This window comes from Malus domestica, chromosome 10 (assembly GCF_042453785.1).
Source record: "Malus domestica chromosome 10, GDT2T_hap1".
Taxonomy (NCBI): domain Eukaryota; kingdom Viridiplantae; phylum Streptophyta; class Magnoliopsida; order Rosales; family Rosaceae; genus Malus; species Malus domestica.
In genome coordinates this window covers 27,737,563-27,759,707 of record NC_091670.1, presented here as the reverse complement: position 1 = coordinate 27,759,707, position 22,145 = coordinate 27,737,563, and the positions used below count along the sequence as shown (strand labels likewise).

At 37.6% G+C, this 22,145-nt stretch overlaps 4 protein-coding genes across 15 annotated transcripts; 3 read left to right on the top strand and 1 right to left on the bottom strand.

Moving 5' to 3' along the window:
* The first annotated feature begins 967 nt into the window (after positions 1-967).
* Positions 968-6,728, top strand: LOC103445410 (uncharacterized). Of its 6 annotated transcripts, none has more exons than XM_070807264.1 (17): positions 968-1,103; positions 1,282-1,383; positions 1,569-1,667; positions 1,762-1,921; positions 2,083-2,221; positions 2,378-2,471; positions 2,846-2,983; positions 3,244-3,344; positions 3,858-3,971; positions 4,064-4,290; positions 4,408-4,466; positions 4,544-4,729; positions 4,831-4,954; positions 5,051-5,109; positions 5,788-5,933; positions 6,022-6,192; positions 6,274-6,728. In XM_070807264.1, exons 1-17 carry the CDS (start codon positions 1,043-1,045, stop codon positions 6,577-6,579), a joined length of 2,286 nt encoding a protein of 761 aa, XP_070663365.1. In that variant the 5' UTR covers positions 968-1,042; the 3' UTR covers positions 6,580-6,728. The 6 variants fall into 6 exon arrangements, with proteins under 6 accessions (XP_070663365.1, XP_028965743.2, XP_008382640.3 ...); XM_029109910.2 differs by having other exon boundaries at positions 4,040-4,290; XM_008384418.4 differs by having other exon boundaries at positions 1,282-1,402; positions 1,579-1,667.
* Positions 6,729-7,883: 1,155 nt separating this feature from the next.
* On the top strand, positions 7,884-10,493 carry LOC103445409 (probable serine/threonine-protein kinase PBL26). Of its 2 annotated transcripts, XM_070807310.1 has the most exons (5): positions 7,884-8,035; positions 8,245-8,503; positions 8,741-9,145; positions 9,260-9,651; positions 9,906-10,493. In XM_070807310.1, exons 2-5 carry the CDS (start codon positions 8,359-8,361, stop codon positions 10,290-10,292), a joined length of 1,329 nt encoding a protein of 442 aa, XP_070663411.1. In that variant the 5' UTR covers positions 7,884-8,035; positions 8,245-8,358; the 3' UTR covers positions 10,293-10,493. The 2 variants fall into 2 exon arrangements, with proteins under 2 accessions (XP_070663411.1, XP_008382639.3); XM_008384417.3 differs by having other exon boundaries at positions 7,884-8,503.
* A 5,872-nt stretch (positions 10,494-16,365) lies between these two features.
* On the top strand, positions 16,366-18,701 carry LOC114824501 (uncharacterized transporter C405.03c-like). Of its 5 annotated transcripts, none has more exons than XR_011572192.1 (5): positions 16,366-16,468; positions 16,749-17,439; positions 17,540-17,963; positions 18,162-18,588; positions 18,646-18,701. XR_011572192.1 is itself a non-coding variant. In XM_008384415.4 (4 exons), exons 2-4 carry the CDS (start codon positions 16,903-16,905, stop codon positions 18,476-18,478), a joined length of 1,278 nt encoding a protein of 425 aa, XP_008382637.1. In that variant the 5' UTR covers positions 16,366-16,468; positions 16,749-16,902; the 3' UTR covers positions 18,479-18,701. The 5 variants fall into 5 exon arrangements, 3 of the variants coding, with proteins under 3 accessions (XP_008382637.1, XP_028965741.1, XP_028965740.1); XR_011572193.1 differs by having other exon boundaries at positions 16,408-16,468; positions 16,860-17,439; XM_008384415.4 differs by having other exon boundaries at positions 18,162-18,701.
* Positions 18,702-18,991: 290 nt separating this feature from the next.
* On the bottom strand, positions 18,992-21,421 carry LOC103412173 (uncharacterized). 2 transcript variants are annotated; one of them, XM_008350768.4, is made up of 5 exons: positions 21,294-21,421; positions 20,522-20,609; positions 20,317-20,414; positions 19,897-20,213; positions 18,992-19,681 (listed from the first exon to the last, which is right to left on the bottom strand). In XM_008350768.4, the coding sequence occupies exons 2-5, from the start codon at positions 20,528-20,530 to the stop codon at positions 19,290-19,292; spliced, it is 816 nt and encodes a 271-aa protein (XP_008348990.3). In that variant the 5' UTR covers positions 20,531-20,609; positions 21,294-21,421; the 3' UTR covers positions 18,992-19,289. The 2 variants fall into 2 exon arrangements, with proteins under 2 accessions (XP_008348990.3, XP_070661960.1); XM_070805859.1 differs by lacking the exon at positions 21,294-21,421 and adding an exon at positions 21,144-21,287.
* Positions 21,422-22,145: the final 724 nt, after the last annotated feature.

Genomic DNA, 22,145 nt, shown 5'->3' with positions numbered 1-22,145 from the left:
GTGTTAAGAATGATACCATACATTATATATTGTAATTGTTTTTGCCAATTTTCCAATTTAGAAATTTCAACAAAATATGTACATTAAACTAAAACTGACACAAAAATCATCAAAGACAGAGTGCCATATGAACTTTAAAACGAAGTCTTGAGCTATTTCTTTTTCCAAATTAATGTTTGTTTTGTAGTTTATACTTTGGAAAGCCAACTACAGAACTTTTTTACTTTAATCTCAGTCAAAGACACAAAAAAAGAGATCTGTCACAGTTAAAAAATTGCATGCTTATGGTTTCATGATTAAAGGGTAGGAAGTGGGAAACACCTTCAAATTTATTACAAAATGTACATCCTCAAGTTGAACCATTTCAATCTTTGAAATCACACGTTTATTTATCTTTCAATATTTCAATTAAAAGTTCTTGAGGAGACAACAAGGGATAGATTCTTAAGTCTCATTGGTACGAGGATGGGAAGATTGTCACATTGGGAGGGTTAAGAAACATCGCCAGTAGTTTTAAGGTAGAACCTCATATTTCTTCATGGCGCCAAAATAAGTTTGTATACATGTTAAACCTAACGAGCACATGTGGTTTTCGCCACCTAGTTAATATTGTCTATATGTTAAGCTTAATAGTTCGTCATACGTGATAGGACATATGAAGATTGAAGATGTGAAAATTGTCTCACGTCAGAAAGTTAAGAAACTTTATCAGAGTTATAAAGAGTTGGACTATTCTTCTATCTCTCGCATTACACGACAAATTACAGATTCACTGATTCACATATGAAAGAAAAAGACACATTGAAGAAACAAAAGTAGAAAAAGTTTACCCTACATTATGAACTTTTTTTTCATCTGATTAAAATATTTGGGCCAAATGGGAATTTTTTGGGTCTGGTCCTAAAGGCCCAATCCAATGCCTAAAACCCTCAAAAGGGCTAAACCCTAAGCCCAAAAGATTAAAACCCCGCCGTCGGCCGTTGACGTCAAACCAAAACCCCAAAGCCAAGGGCCAGAGAAACCACATGCTTCCGTTAGAAAAATGGCTCTCAGATATCGGCGTTTCAGAGAAATCTCACGAATATTGCCGCGAATTCACTCCGGTAAGCTTCACCCTCCATAGATATAAACTGAACTCAAAGTTTCTATAATCTCAAATGTATAATTCAATTTTGGCATGAAAGAAATCACTTTAACCTGCAATTTGTTGAAATTAGGAAGTAGAAGTCCCGTATTGTTAATTTGAGTTTAAAGTTTGAATCTTTGATGTGTTGGGTGCAGGTGATCATCTTCTACAATGTAGATTGGTTACCAAGTTATCGGCTTTGTCCATAATTCCACAGTCATACGCTCTGGAAAGAATTGATAAGGGGATTTCACAATGTGGGTTTCGTGCTCAGCGGTAATTGTACCGATAATTTTAAGTAAAATTTCACCTGTAGTTTTGTGATATAATCATACTGTTTGCTCAGTGTTCAATTGTTGCTTGGCTCGAAATTTTAGTTTGTAAGTTTCGCTTCGTTTTTTTTTTTTTTTTGGGTAATCGAGCTTTGCCTTCTGATTGACAGTCTCTTTCAGGCTATCAACCACGTCAAAAGTATCACACGAGCGTACCGGTGAACTTGATCTTTTGTCCTTCATTAAATCCACATTAAATGTGCTCGAAGGTACTCAATTGCTTCTTTGTAAAGAAATGCTTTTGCAAATGTCAGTTTCTTAATCTTTTTTATGTTCTTATTTAGTTTTTTTATTAATGTACAGGTCCTTGCCATTGTTGGTTGAATAGGACCAAGGGAGGCAAAGATTCCTTTAAAAGAGATGGAACTTTCTTGGTTCTTGCTGGACGGTTTCTTGAAACTTCTTTAACAACTAGTTCCGAAGCTGCTATCATGTTAGAAAAAATGAAGTCACTTCAACAGAGGTAAAAGAAACAAAATGTCGTATTTGTTTCTTTCCACATAGAGAATTAGAAGAAATATGTTGTTATTCTGTAGATGTTTGTTTTCTCTGCTTAAAATTGGATGATTTGGGCGAGCGGGTAGTCATTCTAAAGGTCTTTTCTTTATGTGTATTCTATTGTAGGTTTCCTCGTCTCCACATTATCGGCTTTGTGTCAGGTGGGTCGATTCACTCAGCTGCTGATCGAAGCCATGTAATCCAATATACACTGACGGAATACATAACATTTCCTATTATATTGTCGAACAAGAACTTCACTGAGGTGAGGTAAAGATCCTTGGTTTGTCTTGTGAAAAGACCGACACAAACAAATCTTTTATATCCATAACTATGTACACATTCATTGGCTTGTTTATGGTTCTAAACATTGTTTCTTACATGCATTATGTTTTTATTAGTTTTCTTTTAATGTATTTAGATGGCAAACGGGGCATGCTGCATTTTGTTTAAAGGTTTTAAAAGTCCAGTGGTTTACCATGAGAAGGACATGGATCTCAAAGTTCTTAGTAAAGGTATGCAAGTATCCCTTCCTGTGCTAAAAGTTTGTTTGGGATAATATGTTTCCTCTGATACGTGTTGATGGCTTTATATTGTCGATTTGTCATGCAATTTTTTGTTGCTTAAAATTCCAGTTGAACTTCAAAACAACCCAGGGTACTTCCTGCTTTCAACATCTTTCTTTTCTACTTTGGCTCTTAAGCATCTCTTTTCTACTGCATCTGGACTGGACACCAAATATGTTGTTTATTATTATTTTTAGTATGTCGTTCGACTGAATGCATACAGTTTCAAGAGTTTTATTGTGGAACACCTTCTTTTATTTAATATAGTGACTCATTTTTTTACATATACATATTCCATGATACATGTTAATGCCCTTGTGCAGCTGTTGAGGACTTGCTTGTGCAAGATGATAGGAGTTCCAAGTCGCTTACTAACTTGAAAAGCACTTGGGCGAAGCAACCTGAGATCATTAAGGAACCATATGCTGATTCTTTAAGGAATTTTCTCTTCCACTTCCCAGGTATAGGCTCCCTATGCATCACTGACCTGCTCCATTATAATAGCATCTGCGTTGTAGGATATTGCGGAGCTGCGTTCTGCGAAAGACTCAAAGTATTTTCATTCCTTTTAAAGTAGCTATAATTTACTTAGACTGATACATGTCATATGACTAGTGAAGTTCAGTCGAAATAGTAAACATTCTTTCGAAATACACAAAAATAAAGAAAATGTTTCCTGAACCCAAGTTTTAAGCGTTTCTTTTATTCTTCTCCATTACAGGCTGCATCTCTGCAGATGAAAGTGGGAACCGCCTCTTCCTTTCTGACAGCAATCATCATCGGATTATTGTATTTGATGGAAATGGGCATATTCTGGACTGTGTATGTATAATAAATGATATGTGGACTGTTCTTCTAAATTTTATAGTAACCATCAATTTATACACAGTACACAGACAGGATCAAAAAATTTAACACTCACTTAGATAATGATCTGAGCAATTCAGTAATCAGTTATTGGCAGCTCAATATTCTTATTAGCAGAGATTTGATGATTTTGTAGTACATATATGTTTATCAGGATTTTGTGTACATGACTTGCTCACTTTATATATGTCAACTCTGAATTAAGCATAATCAATGATGATTATAAATTTCTGATATCTGAAAAGGAGAAAAGTAGTTTCCCTTGTCCACATGGGCAGGGCTTCTTTGGGATTCATCTTTGTTTTTTAAAAAATTGGCCTTACCGAGTTATTCTGGGAAAGTTGATGTGTTTCCATGTAGATGTTAAATTTAATCTTAGTAATTGTCTTTGTTATTGTAGTTTTCTTGAATTTTTAAAGATAAAAAGAAGAAAATTCAAGTTTGGATTTTCATTCTTTGTGTGTCCAGATTGGTTCCTCCCCAGGTTTTGAGGATGGAAACTTTGAATCTTCCAAGTTGGCACGCCCTGCAGCTTCATTTTATGTTGCCGCTGAGGATTGCCTATATTTTGTTGATTCAGAGGTATGTATTGACTTGTAAGTTATAATGTGATTTATGCAGCTATATTGCATACTTATGTAACTAACCAGTTTGCATGTGGGGTCTCTACTAAGAATCATGCCATCAGGAAAGCTGATATGGAGAGCCGGGTTCTGGAAACCATCTATCCAGTGGGAGACACTACTAAGAAGAGTAATCAATTTTGGACCTGGATCACAACCAAGCTAGGTTTGAAACGCAATGCCCATACAAGGACTGAAGGATTTGATTTACAATCATTGATGTATCCTTGGCATCTGATGAAATCTATTGATGACAGTCTTGTTGTTATGAACCGAAGGTAAAACCGCCACATCAATTGTCATAGTTTCTTAATCAATAAATCCTGGGTCACTTGCCTTTTATTTTTTTAACTTTTAATATGGGCATTGGTGCGATTAATTAATTTGAATGGCAGCTTTGATACTCTATGGATCCTAAATTTGGCCTCAGGAGAGATAAAAGAAGTCGTCAGAGGTTTGCTTTTTCCTTTTTGCTTCTTTCTAGTTTATTTAAATTACATTTAACGGAGTCTAACATCAGGACTTGAAAAGGGTTCCTGAAGATTTTGGAGGTCTGTGGACCGCAGATCATGGAGAAAGTAGCGCTGTTGAAACAGATGCCACATGATTGGTTGCAAGAGCAGACCAAGGTTGTTTGTTCACCAGAGCTGCTCCCATATGCTGGCCTATTATCTTCATTTACCACCTTGCAGAATCACGTAATCCTTTGTGATATGGGTACCTATTTAACTGGATTTGCATTTCCTCTTCAAAATGAATTTGTTTTGTACTTTGTTTATAATACTCAATTACTCATTTCAACGCATGTAATTTTGAAGTTGGACAGAGGATTTTGAAACTAAGTGAAGAATCTGGAGTATGTTCGACCTTTCAGTTTTCAAATTTTGGAATCCTTGGACTGCCATATTGGTTGCCATCCTCATTGGAGAAAGTATATACTAAGTATGTTACAAACTAGTTTCCTTGTACATCCAATATTCTTTTATCTTTTGTTTCGTGAATTGTTTTCTTACGAAGTCTATGTTTTTCTTCATAAAGTGGAGGTGGAGTTGAGGGAGTGATTGATCATCTTGAATCTTTCAGTTCGTTATTACCAGGTATTTTTCTTAAACTTAAGTATGCTTCTTGTACTCTTAGTTGACATTGTATTTCACTATTTCGTGTGACATGTGAGTTGGTTCTGCCTAGGGATATTGATGATCATTAGCTCATCTCTTGCTAATCTCTCTCTCTCTCTCTCTCTCTCTCTCTCTCTCTCTCTCATCAACTTTATCACATCTAAAGCTTCCAATCTCCACCGATGGCAAGCTTCTTCCCTTCAAATTGTAAAATTGAACTCTTATAAAATAATTGTTCTGTAGTCCGGAAAGAAAAATGAACAAAAACCTCAAATTTATTAGAGGCAAGTTCTCCACGATTGGACGGCGACGACGGCCAACATCAGAGGCAAGGGAAGGGGAGGTCTGAGATTTGGGTCGAGCATCGGTGGGTGTGGGTTGTGTAGGACGAATGTGTGGGAACCGGAGCATTTGAGGTGGTGGACCCATGGTGGTGGATAGGATCGCGGGGGAGGCAGTAGGGGAGGTCGGGTCGCAGAGGGTGGTGGGTAGTGGGGTGGAGTGGTGGTGGTTGTTTTTTTTTCTTTTTCCTTTCCCAGTTGAGTGTTATTTTTTTTTTTAAATATTCTCATGTAGAGTATGCTGTTTCTGTCAACTGTGCAAACATAATATGTTATGTGATTCTTTGATCTGAGAATTCGACTGTCTATGTAACAGGAAGAATTGGGATACAGTTAAATGTGGAGGTCCCTGAGGATACTGAGCTTGTGGAACAGTTACAAGAAGGCTGTATATGGCGCCAGGCAAGAGGAGCTGCTACTGAAGTGTCAAGGGTAGAGGATGTAGGAGGATCTTCCGAGAAGGTTCCTATCTGGAAGAACTTAATTCCTTTTATAGTATTATGTTCCAGTCTTTTAGTAGCTTAGGATTTCATCTCTTTCGAGTTTTCAGGTTGGTGTTGCTCAACAATGGTATGATGAACTGGACAATCTTGCCTTGTCGATATCAGAACCTGATCCAGAGTCAACTGTTGAAGATGAGAGTACGACTAGGGAAACAGGATTTCAGGACGGGAAAGTACACATCAATTGTGTTGTCAATACTAGTCCTGGAACAAGCGAGGTGTGCACATTTAGTTTTCTTCGTATTTGTTTTACGGGCAGTTTTGGTGCCAGTTAAATCTTCACTCTTGTTATCATGCAGGTTATTGTTTACGCAGTGTTGTATTTAAAACTCAAAAGAAAGCAAGAAGTAGCAGAAGATAATCAGGAGAAATATGCAGCAAGAATAGCAGATATTTTAAACTCGGAGAAGAGTGGAAAGCTGGGAAGAGATTCATGCCTTCAGCTCTTGTTAAAATCAAACAGAGATTTGAGAGATGTCATCTTTATGAAACCTCTACATGTCAGGATAAAATTGGATTGCCTTGATCACCCGAAGGCTACTAACTCGAAAGAAATTATTCTAACGGACACCGACGTCGAGGTCAATGTATCGCTTAACTTGTGAGATTCAGAGTCGCTGTCTGCATTATTTCTTCTACTCTTAGAATTTGATTGTGTTGTAATGCTTGTATCCATCATTGTGGTTTATGATTATTTATAGTTTTATTTCCAGTTCCATATAAAGAATGAGAACTGCAAGCTCATGTTTCAGAACTTCCAGTCTCAAACTCGTCGTTACAGGCTTAAAGCGAAAAAAGAAGAACAGTTACACGTTATTGATAGCGAACAACGTCAGACCTCCCTATTCATGGGTGACGCGAAAAGAAAAAATAAAAGGAAAAAAGAAGCATAAATTTTGTTAAGCAATTTTTTGTCTTTAAGGAGCTACCACAAATAGCAGACATTGTCTTAGCCAAGTAACATAGAGCAATGCTCCTATGAATTTAGGTTCGAATTTCTTTCCCACAATTTATTGACCATTACCTTCCATGTTATTGCCTTCCTCGTCAGCGTAACCATCATCGCCTTGATTAGCTTCATCATCATTGTCGTGATTGCTGTCATCGCCACCACCATTGCCATTGTTGTTTTCCCTTCTCTTTTACAACAACCAAAAAAATAATAATAATAATAATTCATTTGATGAATAACCAAGACTTCATTGTTTATTGTTGATTCTAGCAACTGTAAGTTGTGAACCCGTTGTGGCAAAATAATATAATCATCTTGAACTCGAAAGGTGGTTACCCTACCCTCTTCTTTATTGCCATAGACCAACTTCAATTGCACTTCATGGTTATTATTTCTCAAGTATACGGCGCGAGCTGCTGTCACGATACCATTGCTACGACTACTACCCGTCTTAAAGAAGGCGTATAGCATACCAGAAGAAAACAAAATATCAACAAGATTCTTTCCATGTCGCGTCTCCAGGTTTACACAAATCCAATACTATGAAGAAACATATCATCATAATTGAAATTGTTCATTTTCTTATCATTATTTAATTTACCTTCACGTACATGTCATTAGCAAGCTATTTACGTTTTACACTGATAAAAGGGACAAAATCAACTAATTGTTCTTGAATTGCAATAATTAGTAAATAACAATGGCTAAATTGCGACAATTAAAACAAGACCGAAGTGGAAAGATCCCCTAATCAAGATTTAGCCTATATCTATTTTTATCTGTTATATTTAACTGCAGCTTAGAAAGATCCCATATGCTACAACCACCACAAAGAATAATTAAGCTCTCTTTTTTTGGAATTAATAAATTAATTAAGCAGATTTGGTTCCCACGTTTTGCTCTTTAATTAAGACACATTAATTCCGAACCTCATTCTTCTTCTCTACCATGCTCTGCGGAAACACCAAAAGATATGTAATTAACCTATTTTTGGTTTCTTCCTGACCTACACTTTCCCCATTTTTCCGGGAAATCGCAACGACGTTTTTTCTTTTGCATGCCTGGAAGTTTGTTGGTTCTTCCAGTTTCATAATGGTTTCAGTTTTCAGGTAGTTGTTCTAGAGATTCAAACATGGTTGTACTGAAAAAATCTTGTTTTTCTGTTTTATGTTTATAACCCCCTCTTGTCTTCCCATGCATTCCAATTCAATTCATGGCACATTTCTTTTGAGCCTTCTCTGCATTCCACGTTCTCTCCAAATCTATGAAACTTCTTTTTGCTTTCGGGAGATTTTCGTGATCAAATTTTTACCTGCAGTCATCTGCAGTTGATCTCAACATGGCAGGGATCATAAACTGAGATATATTTCATTTGCAAGGAATTTGTTAGGTACGTTTTATATAGATCTCGAGCGATTATATTGCACGTGAAATGAGTTGCTTTTCTTGCTTTTCATCCCATGAAAAGAAAGCATCTAACAAAAGATCAAATAGTGGGAGGAAAGAACAATTGCCTGCCAATCTTTCTCAAGAACACAATGTTCCACCAGCCCGACAGCCTCGGCCTCCTCCAGATGGTAAGTCGCATTTGTTTTTGTTTTTTTTTGTTTTTTTTGCCTTTCTAACGAGTAAAAATTGTGGTAATGTGTAATTGTTTCGTGTGCCGAAATGATTGCCAATTCAGCCTTCCCAGCATTGTTGAAAATTGGATTTTTGCCTTTTGTGTTTTGTATCACAAGTCTTGTTCTTCCGATTTTTTTACCCTTTCGTAGGGAAAATTATTAGTTTTGTAATAATTGGTTATGTATAAGCAGAAGTTCCTAAACCAAAACCTACACCACCAGCTGAGGATCCAGCAGCAAACACCAGTAGTGCCAATAAAGAACCCGTAAACCACAACAACATTGCTGCGCAAACTTTCACATTCCGGGAATTGGCGACAGCAACGAAGAACTTCAGGCAAGAATGTCTCATTGGAGAGGGCGGATTTGGAAGAGTTTACAAGGGAAAACTTGACAAAACAGCACAGGTTGTGGCTGTGAAGCAACTTGACAGGAATGGCTTGCAAGGAAACCGAGAGTTTCTTGTCGAGGTGTTGATGTTGAGCCTCCTACACCACGAACATTTAGTAAATCTTATCGGATATTGCGCGGACGGCGATCAGAGACTTCTTGTGTACGAGTACATGCCCTTGGGATCTGTGGAAGACCATTTGCTAGGTACTATTTTGAAGTGTTTTTGAATTGATTTTCCCCCCATCTTTCATGCTTCTTCCATTTGTATCCGCAAAGGGCTTAAACCCGGCTTCTCATGTTTTGTATCTTGATATTTAGATCTTCCAGAAGACCAGAAGCCACTAGATTGGTTCAAAAGACTGAGAATAGCTCTGGGAGCTGCCAAGGGTCTAGAATACTTGCATGACAAGGCAAATCCGCCTGTTATCTACCGCGATTTAAAGTCTTCCAACATTTTACTTGACGCTGATTTCAATGCAAAACTCTCCGATTTCGGGCTAGCTAAGCTTGGACCTATTGGAGACAAGACTCATGTATCTTCAAGAGTAATGGGAACATATGGTTATTGTGCCCCAGAGTACCAAAGAACAGGACAGCTCACTGTCAAGTCCGATGTCTACAGTTTCGGAGTTGTTTTGTTGGAATTGATCACTGGAAGGAGAGCCATTGACACCACACTAACAACCAGGGAGCAAAATCTAGTTGCTTGGGTAAATATCCCTGCACAGTTTCTTCTTATTCTTATTCAAGGCATGTGCTTTGTGTTGAAGAATCATTGGAAACTTAACAAAATAAAACATAAATGGTTTCACTAGTATAACACCGAGGGCTCACACCTACTAGATTATGCAGGTGGTTGAGCTAGGAACAATATCGTGTTCGACTAATTAATAGTGGACTGCTTGTCCGTCTCTATGAAATCTTTTAACATTTTCTTATAATTTTTTTTTTTTGTATTTAACAGGCACATCCGGTATTCAAGGATCCAAATAGGTATCCAGAACTAGCCGATCCACTTCTTCAAGGTAACTTTCCGATGAGAGCACTAAATCAAGCTGTGGCAATTGCAGCAATGTGCCTCCACGAGGAAGCGCCCGTTCGTCCCTTGATGAGCGATGTGGTTAGTGCCCTTAGTTTCCTCGGGACAGGTCCAGACACTGCTACCTCGCCTATAAGCAGCCTTCCCTCTCCATCACCGGATCAAACAATGTCGGTCGTAAACGAGGACCCTCAGCTTGAAGACAGTGTCACTGAACGCCAACGCGCTGTGGCAGAAGCCATGGAATGGGGTTCGAGTTCAAGACACAATGGAGTGGAAGCATTACGGTGTGGAAGTACCTCTTCATTGTAAAACTACAAGTTGCATACTACGATGTTGTTTCCACAAAGCATTTAATCTCTGTTTTAAAACATGTCTTTATGATTCTTTGCTCATGAATTACACAAAATTTGTTCGAGCAATGTCAGATTTTAACAATGTATCGAGTTGCTACAAAATCGAACAGATCGAATGTGAAGGAAATTATATCAAAGGAGAATTTTTTGTTCTCAACTTATGATCTTCATCCGTTATGGCTTCCAGGATCTATCAAAGATTTATGATTAGTTACTTAGCTAATTAAAAGAGAGAAACCATATATGTCACCGTAGATTTATTTGTAGCACATTTACTTAAGTTCAGTTGCATAGATGGATTCCAAGTCCCCCGAGAGACAGGTTCGCAAATACAGTTCAACAATTAAATGTGGTACATGTAGCATTATTCCGCGACTTGACACGAGTCAACACTTCAACAGCGACATTAACCTTCTTGTTAAGAAGAATTAACCAACTAATTATGGTGAAAACAAATTCCTTTGTAGTTGTAGCTTATGACCTGTAGTTTATGGTTTCAAACACATAAATTAGTTGATAAAGTTACAAACAAAAAACAGTTTTAGATACTTCGTTTACTACTTTCTTTCATGTCTTCTTCCTCTTTCCCTATAATTGAAATACAAGACAAATCATATTAGCCAAAACAAATAACATAAAACGACACCTGTGTAATGTGTAATAACGTTTTAATTTAAAGTAGACAGGAAATTGCTTGGCTGCACACACATGAACGTAAAACCTTCTTCCTCCAAGGGAAGGATCTAAAGTATTATCCAACTAGAAATTAGTGGAACAATAAACTAATGATTTGAGGAGCACTAAACTGTTTTATATCAAACTTATTGTTTGTTTGGTGTTCGTCATGTTTTTTTATACAACAATACATTTTCATTGGGATTTGAGTTAAACTAGAAAATAGATCAACCATAATAATTTGTGTTTGGATTGATGTTTAATATTGGGCTTTACGACGATAGATGCCCAAGAACACAGAAGCAAAGAGGAGATTGGGCTCGGACAAAGCCAGCGGCCCAGGAAGAATTTAAAAACCATTTCAACAAGACATAGGTCATATGCTTATGTGAGAAGTGATGGGAGATAGAGGGCAGCTCACCTGCAAAAATTACTTTTCAAGGGCATGGATAGTAAATAATTGGTGCAAGGGACACCAAAGACAAAAACACTCAACCAATCAATCAAAAGACATCCATAATTTGCTCTCAAACAAGCAAGAAACCAGAAAGCTGCATTTTGTCCAGATTCTGCCATTTTAGTTGTAGATCCCTCATAGAAAGCCATCTTTTATCAATTTTAGAAGCTCTGTCACCTTCCCCTAATATTGTAGTATCGAATCCCCTTAGGAAACCTTTTTTACATTTCATTTTCCAAAGTCCACAAACACCTGTAACACACAAAGAGAAGTGGTTGCAAGAAGTTGAACCTTGCCCGAGTCTCTTTTGTTTGTGTTTATATAAAGTAGATCTATTGTTCAATGCATATTACTTTGTGTTTTTAATCATTTTCAATTGATTTTCATCCAAAGTTATGGTTAATCTAGCTAAGTCAATCAATCTTGTCCCTTTAATCTTAACTGTAATTAAAGGAATGGTTGATAGGGCGGGCCTTGAACTCCCTTTATTTGAACATATGATATCATGTGTTAAAAGTCCTTGTTTACAAGGCAAGAAAAAGAACTTTATACAAACTTAACCCATCTGTGACAATCCATTGATAACCAATAAGTCTAAATAACTTGTGGCGCAAGTAATCAACTCAATTCACAACTAAACAATAATCTATTATACAAAGATAACAGTGGCATGCTCGAATTCTGGTTAGTTTTGATTGTGAGTCTCAAGGCCTAACAAAGGCCCCACAAAGGCACCATTCAAACTAACTACAAACTTATATTGCATCACACCAAGCAGCAAACCTTGCCCAACAGGCAAGAGCCCCAGAGAGCTGTGTGATGGACCGGTTCTAGCCCGAATAATTTAATATTGAACTCGTCATCCACTTAAGCCACAAAATGAATATGCCATAATAATTTGGTTTGCATTTGTCATTTACTAGAGTCAAATATAAGCCCTACACCTTACAAGTGAAGATCATAAATACCACAAAACCATAAAAGTAAGTGGCCAACATACATAGTTTCATTTTTGTTTAAAAGCTTGTAACTGATGTGAAACTAATGTTCAAGAGAAAGTAGAGTGAGGATGTGGGAAAGAGAAAAGAATTCCTCATGTAATACAAGTTATACAAGGAAATGACCTTCCAGATCTTATAGGATTCCTCGTTTAAGTTTACACAATCATACAAGTTGTAAAACACTATTCATTACACTCCTCATTGAGTGTCTACAATTTATGAAGTGGTCGCATTAAATCTTCATGATTAGGAGATTACAGTTGTTGTCGTTTGTTCTTGTTCGGCATAGGTAATGCATATGCGAATCTCTAGTAAAAATGCAATGTCGATACTTGTCATCTTTAAGATGTATCAAGTAATAGAAATAGCACACAAGGGTATGATCAGCTTGATATAGGTGCCTCATCAAAACCTTGTCAGATTTGTAAAAGCTCAATGGGGAAAAATGCTCCCTATCTAATAAGACATTAAGGCCAAGTGAGTAAAATCCATGATACTATCCCTGAGTTTTCTATAAAACTACCCCTGAGAACTACAGGCATTGCAAATGAGATAGGTCACACAATCCAATACCTTGGTAAACTTCTGGAAGGTAGACATCGAAAGGGAAACCTACGATCCGAACGATCTGTCACGCTTCTAGTTGAAGACAGATGATTGACTAGATGTTGGTGTACCATGTCATCCACACATGGATGGCATGCCCTATCAGAGACGACAAACGATCTTTCAGGGGCGGCACATCTACTAAGAGATGTTAACTTGACGTCCGTTAAGTATGTCTATCCTTGCAAGCTTGTTTGTAGATGGTATACATGATCTCATCACTTTATTTAGAGTAGAGAAATGCGTCTGTATCAACATTCTAAAACCTAGAATACATTGCACGTGCTTATCACTATGTGCAATACGGATATTGACATGAGTATAGTGGGTAACGTCCACGCTAAATCGCATTGTTTACATGAACATTGACGTTCTTATCTCTATACAACAGGAATAATGTCTTATTGAATTGACAATCCAAAATAAGTGGTAAAGAAATCGCTTGCATGAACCTAAAGAGCTAATTCAAAAGAGAATCATAATAAACAAAGATTCACATCCTTCTTTGAGGACCCATAATGATACGTTGTGCTGACGTAGCTTGACACATAAACTGCACACCCAAATGCATATGTATGAAATGTTAGGTCACATCCAGTGACCAACTATAATGCAAAATAAGGTTGGGTGATGATAGGTCTTAGGCAGACCAACATAGCGGCATTGTGTAGCCCTAGGCAAACCCGAAAGCGTGGTGCATTCACCAAGTTCAAGGCGATCAATTGATTAAGTGTTTTATTATCGTTTATGCGAGATTGTTTTCCCGGGAACATGGTGAATGTAATGTTCAATTAAATCCAGAAAACATGCAATACTTATATAAAATAAAAAATAAAAAATAACCTTGGATGTACACTCTTTGGCGTTATCCAGTCTTTCAAACTTCATGGGATTATTAGGGTGGTGAGCCTTTAAGTTAAAATCATCACGAGGTTAGTAGAATGTGTGTGTGGACAAACATGTCACCATTGTATCGATACATCACCTAAAAACCATAAAATATCTAAATGGTCTGCATTTTGGTTGTTTTGGTCCACAATTATTCCCTTGAATTCACTATAAAATAGGGTTCATAATGGTCATTGCTAAGGATGATACAGAAATACAATTTTCCCAATTAGCAAACTTGGCAAAATGTTCTTGTAAGCACAAGATCCTTACTTCATGTAAAGAGATACTTTGTGTAATCAGTGTTCTAAAAAACAGCCTAGACGTTGGGCGGTGGTGACCTGAGACGTTTTCTTGCAAATCAGTTGGAAAAATCGGCTAGGCTCTAGGCGGTGCTAGGTGGCTAGGCGGGTATTTTTTTAATTAAAAAAATCATATCTAAGTCTACTTGCAAATGAAGCTAGTATGGCTCAAGGATGGATTGTGGAGGTGGTGATGAAGAACTTGAGCTTGGTTCGGTAATTGGAGAGACATCGGAGGTAGGTAGTTCCCTAGAGTCTATGGGGGTTCTAAAAATGTTGAAGTAAGGGAACTTCATGAAGAAGATTTTATATCGGATGAGGACACAGAAGAAGAAGAAGGAGATGATGAAGAAGTTAAGTTTGAGTTCGACACGGAGAGAGTCTTGGAGGGATATGGTGAAGAAGAGTTTGATGCCTAGCTTTGTAACTTTGCAAGTATCTTACATTACTATATTTCCTTATTTTCCTCCTATTTTGCATTTTATTTGGTTTTAGATTGTGAACTTGTTGTACATGTGTCATCCTACAATACTCTTCACTATGATTATATGACATATATGCTTAATGTGTTTTTAAATTTTGGACTTGTTGGATACTCTTTTTGCATTTTGTCATTCTTTTATTATCTTATCCATGAATTTCATACAAGTATAATTTTTTGTAAGTGTCATTATGCACTTTGTTTGTACCATACTTGACCAATCCCGAAACTACTGAGCACCAGTCAACGTTATACCGTCAAGGATCCAGAAGAGTTTCCCTCCAACCAGGAGGCCAATCACAGCGTAACACATGTCGATATCATAAGCTAATCATAGCGCGACACGTGTCAACATCAGAAGCCAATCACAACACGATATGTGTCAATGTTAGAATGAAACTAGAAACTCTCTTCTATAAATAGAGATCATTCTCTCACAATATTTCCTAATGTTATTTGAACTAAATCACTTGTACTCACTAAAGGAGAGTTTGAACCTATGTACTTGTGTAAACCCTTCACAATTAATGAGAACTCCTCTACTCCGTGGACGTAGCCAATATGGGTGAACCACGTACATCTTGTGTTTGCTTCCCTGTCCCTATCCATTTACTTACTTATCCACACTAGTGATCAAAGCAATCTAGCGAAGGTCACAAACTTAACACTTTCTATTGTACTAAAGTCCTCGCTGATTTTGCGCATCAACACGCTTATTTATAAGATATACAAGAAATTTACCTAAATTCACCTAGGCTGCTTAGGCGCTAGGCTCCAGCCTGCCGCCCGACTAGCGTTTAGCGTTTTTTAGAATCTTGTATGTAATACGTGGCATCAATGTTCAACCTACGAGTTACAAATGGTCATGCCAAAATAAGAAAGTGATCAAATCATAATAAGAGTGATATGAAAACTAATACTTCCCTTAATTGAAGATAGCTGAATTTTGGGATTATTCTTCTCTAGAACTCCAAGCGTAGCGTCGAAAGCTATTCGTGCTAATAATGTGTTGTGAAACTAAAGTTTGAGATAGTAGAGAGAGGGTGCGACAAAGAGAAGAGAGAAGAGATAAAGGTTTGAGGAATATTCCTTATGCATTGTGCCTTTATTTATACTAATAATAATGGTCTTTACTTGCTTTACAAGTAATACAAATCATACAAGAAAAAAATCTTCCAAATCCTTTAAGATTCCTCCTTTAAGTTTGTACAATCATACTAATTATACAACACTATTTACAACAGTAACCAATTTTATTTGTGCATTCTTCACCATACTGTGGCACTTGGTGCGATGGCAAGTGCCTTCGCCCATGAGCGGTAGGTCTCGGATTCGAGACTTGGGAGCAGCCTCTCCATAAATGGGGGTAAGGCTAGCCGACATTCACCTCTCCCAGACCCTGCGTAAAGCGGGAGCCTTGTGCACTGGGTACGACCTTTTTTTATTCTTCACCATACTGTGGACTGTGGGGCACCATATATTTTCTTTTTCTTCCACTAGCAAACTAAAAAGAAAAATTATTATTTATTTATTTTTCTGTAAAAACTGGTTTGGGTTTGGGCTGAAGGGTAAAAAAGATCATAAAAATTTCAGAAGCTGGGCCTAACTAACTGGGCTGACAAGTACCCGCCAACTTCGTATTACAAAGTTTACTGCAAATCCGAAGACCTCTCTCTCCGTCAAAACGACGAACCTCTGAATCCGATCTGAATCTCATCCCAGGTACATTCCACATCCCCTTCAATACGCTCGATTTTTTTTTCTTTCAATATTTTAATATTTTTTTATTTTTGGTATGCAAATTCATGTTCTTGTTCTTCTGGCTTCAAATCCTCATTAAATTAAATTTTATTAAATGTTCATGTATTGGGATTTGGGTTTGAAATTAATTCAATTGATATCGTAATTGTATCGAAAAGATTGTGTATTGGTGCAGTTTAGTATTATGGTTTTTGCCTTAATTTTGGTGGGTTTTTTTTTATCTTCTTTTTGGTTGTTTCAGGTGAGATTTCGGGTTGTTAGTGGCATGGGAAATTGTTATAATTCTCCAAAAGCACATAAAGTCTAACGTTTTCGGGCTTCGGAAATCGAAAAGCTGATTTTTTTTTTTTAGCAAGATTTGGGAGCTGATTTGATTTGGGATTGGGTGGAAAGACATGAAAAGTGAAGTTGGGAAGTGGGTATTAGGTTTGGTATACATATTTGCTGTTGCATCTATCTGGATAGCTGCCAGTTTCGTAGTACAGTCGGTTGTAGATGCCGGTGTGTCCCCGTTCCTCATCACATACATATGCAATTCTCTGTTTGTGATCTACATTCCCTTGGTTGAAATCGGGCGGTATTTGGAGGATAATTTTGAGGGGTTTTGGATTTGGAGAAGTAGGAAGAGTAGCCCTTTGCAAAGATTAGGAGATTCGGAGCAAATCACTCTCCTTGAGGAGACTGACGGAGTTGTGAAAGCAGATGCGGAAGAGGGGGAAGTGAATCTTGGTGCAGAACCGAAAGTTGTATTGTACGAGCTTGTTGGAACTTCAGCAACTCAAGACAATGGCACTGAAACGGTAGATAAGCAAGTGGATGAAAAAGGGCGTTGGACACGAACTCGAGTGGCTAAAGTTAGCCTGCTGATTTCCCCGTTTTGGTTTTTCGCACAGCTGACTTTCAATTTGTCATTGAAGTATACTACGGTTACGGTAAGCATTTTTAGTGTTGCATGGCACACCCTGCTTCTTAAATTTGTCCATTTGTTTCATGATGTCGGTATGATTGATTTTCTGTGCTTGTTGCGTGCAGTCGAATACAATCTTAAGCAGTTCATCCAGCCTTTTCACCTTTTTGGTCGCCCTAGTATTCTTAGGGGAGAAGTTTACTTTGGTTAAGCTTATTAGCGTTCTTCTTTGCATGGGAGGAACGATAATTGTCAGCCTTGGTGACTCACGAACTGCTCTAAGTGCAATTGCTTCAAACCCTCTCCTCGGCGACATACTTGCTCTTGTCTCGGCGGCCTTCTATTCTGTGTATATTACCCTCATTCGCAAGAAATTACCTGATGAGGATGATGAAAAAAGCGGCCGTGCCAGTATGGCTCAGTTTCTAGGATTTCTAGGGCTTTCCAACCTTCTTATATTTCTTCCGGTTGCCCTTATACTTCATTTCTCCAAGCTGGAGCCGTTTTACATGCTTACCTGGGAGCAGGTCGGTCTCATCGTTGGTAAAGGTGTGTTCTTAACTTATGCTTTACGTTCTTTTGAACTTGGAGTTACCTGTACAGGAGTTTGCTTTGCTTTTTTCTATTTGTCTGTGCATGCATTCTTACGATAGTTGACGTGAGGCGCAGTGATACATACAGATGATGTTGAGTTTTATGCAGTATTTCTCCTGTACTTAATCATTTACATCTTTGTGTTGTGCTTAGGTTTGTTGGATAATGTTCTGAGCGACTACTTATGGGCCAAGGCCGTTCTTCTAACCACCACGACGGTAGCAACGGCCGGTCTGACCATCCAGGTTCCGCTGGCGGCAATTGTTGACTCAATGACTGGCCATGCTCCTCATTTTGCCGATTACCTTGGAGCCGTGGCGGTCATGATCGGATTCGCAGGCATAAACATTCCCGCTGATGCTTTTAACAGACCAAAAGAAGCTATACTTGCGAGAGAGAGTGAAAATATCAGTGCAACCGGTGAAGCTCGCAATTCATCAGGCAGCCCGATTTCAGCTGCCCCTTCATAGCATGCTGAGGTCACTTGCAAAATTCGCTTTGCATTTTGCAAGTGCAAATACGCGCGTTATATTGTACCGTTATTAGAATTTTTTTTTTTTTTGTAAATGCAACTACTATAGTTTTTATTTTTTCGTTATTAGAATTAATTTTTTTTTTGTAAATGCAACTACTATAGTTTTTTTTTTTTTCAATTATCAATTACTGATATAGAAATAACTATTTACCGAGCCATATTACTATTATAAATTACGCAGGCAGATGGAAATCGAGGTTATAGACTGTTGGTTCAAGTGATCAATCAAATCTAAATGATGCACATGCCACCAGTATTATGATCTAATGGTATTTCTCTTTACTTGAAAGTGAGAGATCTTAGGTTCGAATCTCTTGGATAGCAAATTCGATACCAAATTAAACTACCCATTGTATGACTTAATCGAACGGTCTCTCCTCTTAATGTAAAAATATCAATGTACTCCCCAAAAAAAAAAAAAAAAAAAAAAACTAAATGCACATAACGGTTAACTAAAATCATTCAATTCCAAATCACTCACAAATCCAAATGAGGCCTCTTTGAGGACAAGTATGCGGTTCTACAAGTAGTCCTTAAATATTATAAACTATGAAGCTACGGATGAAACGCTACAAGATCATTAATTATTGAACAGAAAATACAAACACCCTATGATCATCGTCTACGGATTCAGCTTCATACAGGTAACATGATCACTTGATTTTATAATGTTCGGAAGCAAATCGAATTGCAGCTTCCAAAAATAATTGCCAAACTCGAACACAACTCTGAAACAACGCAAACCCTTAACCCTGTGACATCGTGGTACCTGCATGACCATATCTCTGCATCACTCTTCTCGTTGCAAGCGCTGCAGCCTCGCTTGCCCGCAGTGTTCCACTTGCCATGATTGCAGCAAACTCAGCAGAGATCTCCTCTTGCACCTTACTTCGAGCATCCCCGAGAGGATCTACAACTCCGTTGGGAGGTTTAACCACACTTCCTGATGCTCCCCGCTCCTCTGACTTGGTGACCTGCTGCGCTCCAGATTTCGATTTGTCACCAGTCTCCTTGTTGGAAGTGCTCAAGGGTTTCGCAGTGTTAGTCATCGTTTGCACCATGGAAGTAGGCCTGAACTGTGGAGCTTGAGGAGCAGCACCACTTCTCAATGTTGCTTCCAGATTCTGTATCATGGGCACTGCAAAACAACGGCAGAGAAAACCCACATTATTGAGTATTTAACCACATGGTTCTCCCATTAACCGCAATCCTTATTTCAATTTAAAGTCATTGTCTGAAATTAAATGGCTTTAATCTAAATTTCAAAGTACAAATACGCAAACATGGAAGACTCTAAATTTACTATCACTAATCAAATAGAGCTCAGTATTAGCAATGGATAAAATAACTTACTAATAAGAGCTCCCATTGGACTGCCCATAACTTCATTAGGAAGCTGCAAAATATAGTCCGGAATGGTTGCACCCACCAAAAACTGAGCAACCTCATTGCTAAAGTTATTGCAATTGTGAGTAAGTAAACTATAGGTTTCCGCAGTATACCGGGGACTGATCTCCTGCAAATACATCTCAAATACATCCTTGGGCACATGTGTGACACCCAAATCTACCACTTTAATTGGTGTCCCATACGGTGTTGACCCAGCAGGAGCATGTTGTATGCCTCCCCCAAAATAGTACTCATTACCATAAACCACCAATCCCGTGTGCCTGCGATTGAAAATTCGCATAGAAGATTTAATTACCTTTACACAAGCCTTGCTGAGAAGAAATTGACGTACTCCTCGTAATTCCAACGAACAAAGAAACTTACCATATGCCCTCGATGGCTTTCCCCAAGAAAGCCGTGGACATTTGCCTAGCTAATCCTTGGCTTAAGTCGTATACATTCAAAATAACCTTGTGAACCTCCTGCAACCAAATTAATACATCAATTCAAGAACTGCATTGGAAACCCAGAAAGGAAGTACACACAATGGAACACTAGACTAAAATACAATAAATATTACAGTACACACCTCTGCCATCTCCGCAGTCCAATATCAAAATGCTCCGTAGACAAAAATGTGGGGTGTTGAACTAATGAAGATCGCGTATCCAATCACACTGAAAAATAACCATTAAAGAAAAATGGTAAGAACCAAAACTTAGATAGACAAATAACAGATTCAGTTTCAACTGCTCAAGCAAACCAAGGAATTTCCTAATCCATTCTCGATTGCCAGAATCGAGTCAAAACGCCCCAATTCCTAAAGTTATGTACGTTGCCAATACAAAATAGAAAAGTAGTACTTCTGGTTTGCTCCTGTGCTTCAACCACCAAAACCAAAAAGCTTACAGATGCACAAAAATACCCGATTTTATACGTTTCTTTGTTCAGCATCATGAACATATATGCCCAATTGCAAAACTAAACCAATAATTGCAGCTACATTGTTAGAATCTACAATAATAACCATCCAAACTATTGAAATCAATTAACAAAAAACCAAAATTAGCCTTATAAAAAAACAACTTTTAAATACTCAAATTCAACAATAATATATAGCAATCAACCTAAAACGTTGGATCACACAGATCAAACAAAAAACCCCCGAAATTCTACACACACAAAAACCCAATATTTCGGCCGCACGCTACCTTTAAAGTTCAAATATTCTACAAATTCTCAACAAAATTGAAATTTTTATAAAGCACATTTGGGAATTCAAATACGACTACGCTACTGAAGGGCTGATGGATTACGATTAGGGTTTCAGTTGGGCTTTTCTAACGAGAGAGAAAGCGTACCTGAGGGTGAAGAAGCCACGAAGAAAAGTTCTCTTTTCTGCGATATGCGCGACCCACAGAGAAGGAACCGGTTGGGATCTGCTGGTTTAAATACTTTCCCAACCAATTGAGACGAGAGTTTGGATTCCGCTCACACCCACTTCTACGACCTTCTAGAACTTACTGACCAATCGTGTTCGGACACGTGGATTGCCATTCAAAGTCCACGCGATCTCTGGAGCACGTTTTTTTTTTTCTCTTCTTATTTTTGGCGCGATCTCCCGCTACCCTCCCGCTGGTCTTTTCCTTGTCTCAAAAAACAATAATAAAAATTAGGCCATCTATTTGTTTTTAGAACTGATATTAACATTTTAAATTTTTCATTTTACATTTTTTATAAGTATATATATATTTTTTTAATTATAAAAAGTTTGAAGTGCAAAATGAGATTTTTAAAGTGTCCATAACAATTTCCTTTTTTTTTCAGGAAATTTAATTTAGGTCCTTCTATTTCTTTATTAGGAAATTTAATTTATAGGTAATAATTTTATATATTTAGACATAAGTTGATGTTTTAATATGAATTTTCAACTAGTATCAACACAAACAAGTTGATCTAAATTACATATTAATAAAACTTTGTTTGTCAACAAAAATACTAATGAAATTACTATTATACCCTTTTATACATAACTAAAAGAAAATATTAGAAAATAAAAAAAGTTGAACATTATAGTAATTTCGCACAAACAAGTTTTTGCTTTTTTTTCTTTTCCTGAACCTCACAGCTATTTCATCATATGAGCACCTGAACTCACACTTTCTATCTCTCTCATTTGCACCCACCCATGTCCACTGTTTTCCCACTTTTAC

Bases quoted from the DNA above. Each gene is read 5' to 3' on its own strand.
- LOC103445410 (XM_029109909.2), top strand. From the start codon at position 1,043: ATGGCTCTCAGATATCGGCGTTTCAGAGAAATCTCACGAATATTGCCG. The intron at 2,472-2,845 runs GTATGCAAGTAT...GCCCTTGTGCAG, and splicing joins TCTCAAAGTTCTTAGTAAAG to CTGTTGAGGACTTGCTTGTG. The intron at 2,984-3,243 runs GTATAGGCTCCC...TCTCCATTACAG, and splicing joins TTTTCTCTTCCACTTCCCAG to GCTGCATCTCTGCAGATGAA.
- LOC103412173 (XM_008350768.4), bottom strand. The intron at 20,214-20,316 runs GTAAGTTTCTTT...TTTCAATCGCAG, and splicing joins AAAGCCATCGAGGGCATATG to GCACACGGGATTGGTGGTTT. The intron at 19,682-19,896 runs GTAAGTTATTTT...GTTGTTTTGCAG, and splicing joins TCCAATGGGAGCTCTTATTA to TGCCCATGATACAGAATCTG.
- LOC114824501 (XM_008384415.4), top strand. From the start codon at position 16,903: ATGAAAAGTGAAGTTGGGAAGTGGGTATTAGGTTTGGTATACATATTT. The intron at 17,440-17,539 runs GTAAGCATTTTT...TGTTGCGTGCAG, and splicing joins TGAAGTATACTACGGTTACG to TCGAATACAATCTTAAGCAG. The intron at 17,964-18,161 runs GTGTGTTCTTAA...TGTTGTGCTTAG, and splicing joins CGGTCTCATCGTTGGTAAAG to GTTTGTTGGATAATGTTCTG.
- LOC103445409 (XM_070807310.1), top strand. From the start codon at position 8,359: ATGAGTTGCTTTTCTTGCTTTTCATCCCATGAAAAGAAAGCATCTAAC. The intron at 8,504-8,740 runs GTAAGTCGCATT...ATGTATAAGCAG, and splicing joins GCCTCGGCCTCCTCCAGATG to AAGTTCCTAAACCAAAACCT. The intron at 9,652-9,905 runs GTAAATATCCCT...TGTATTTAACAG, and splicing joins AGCAAAATCTAGTTGCTTGG to GCACATCCGGTATTCAAGGA.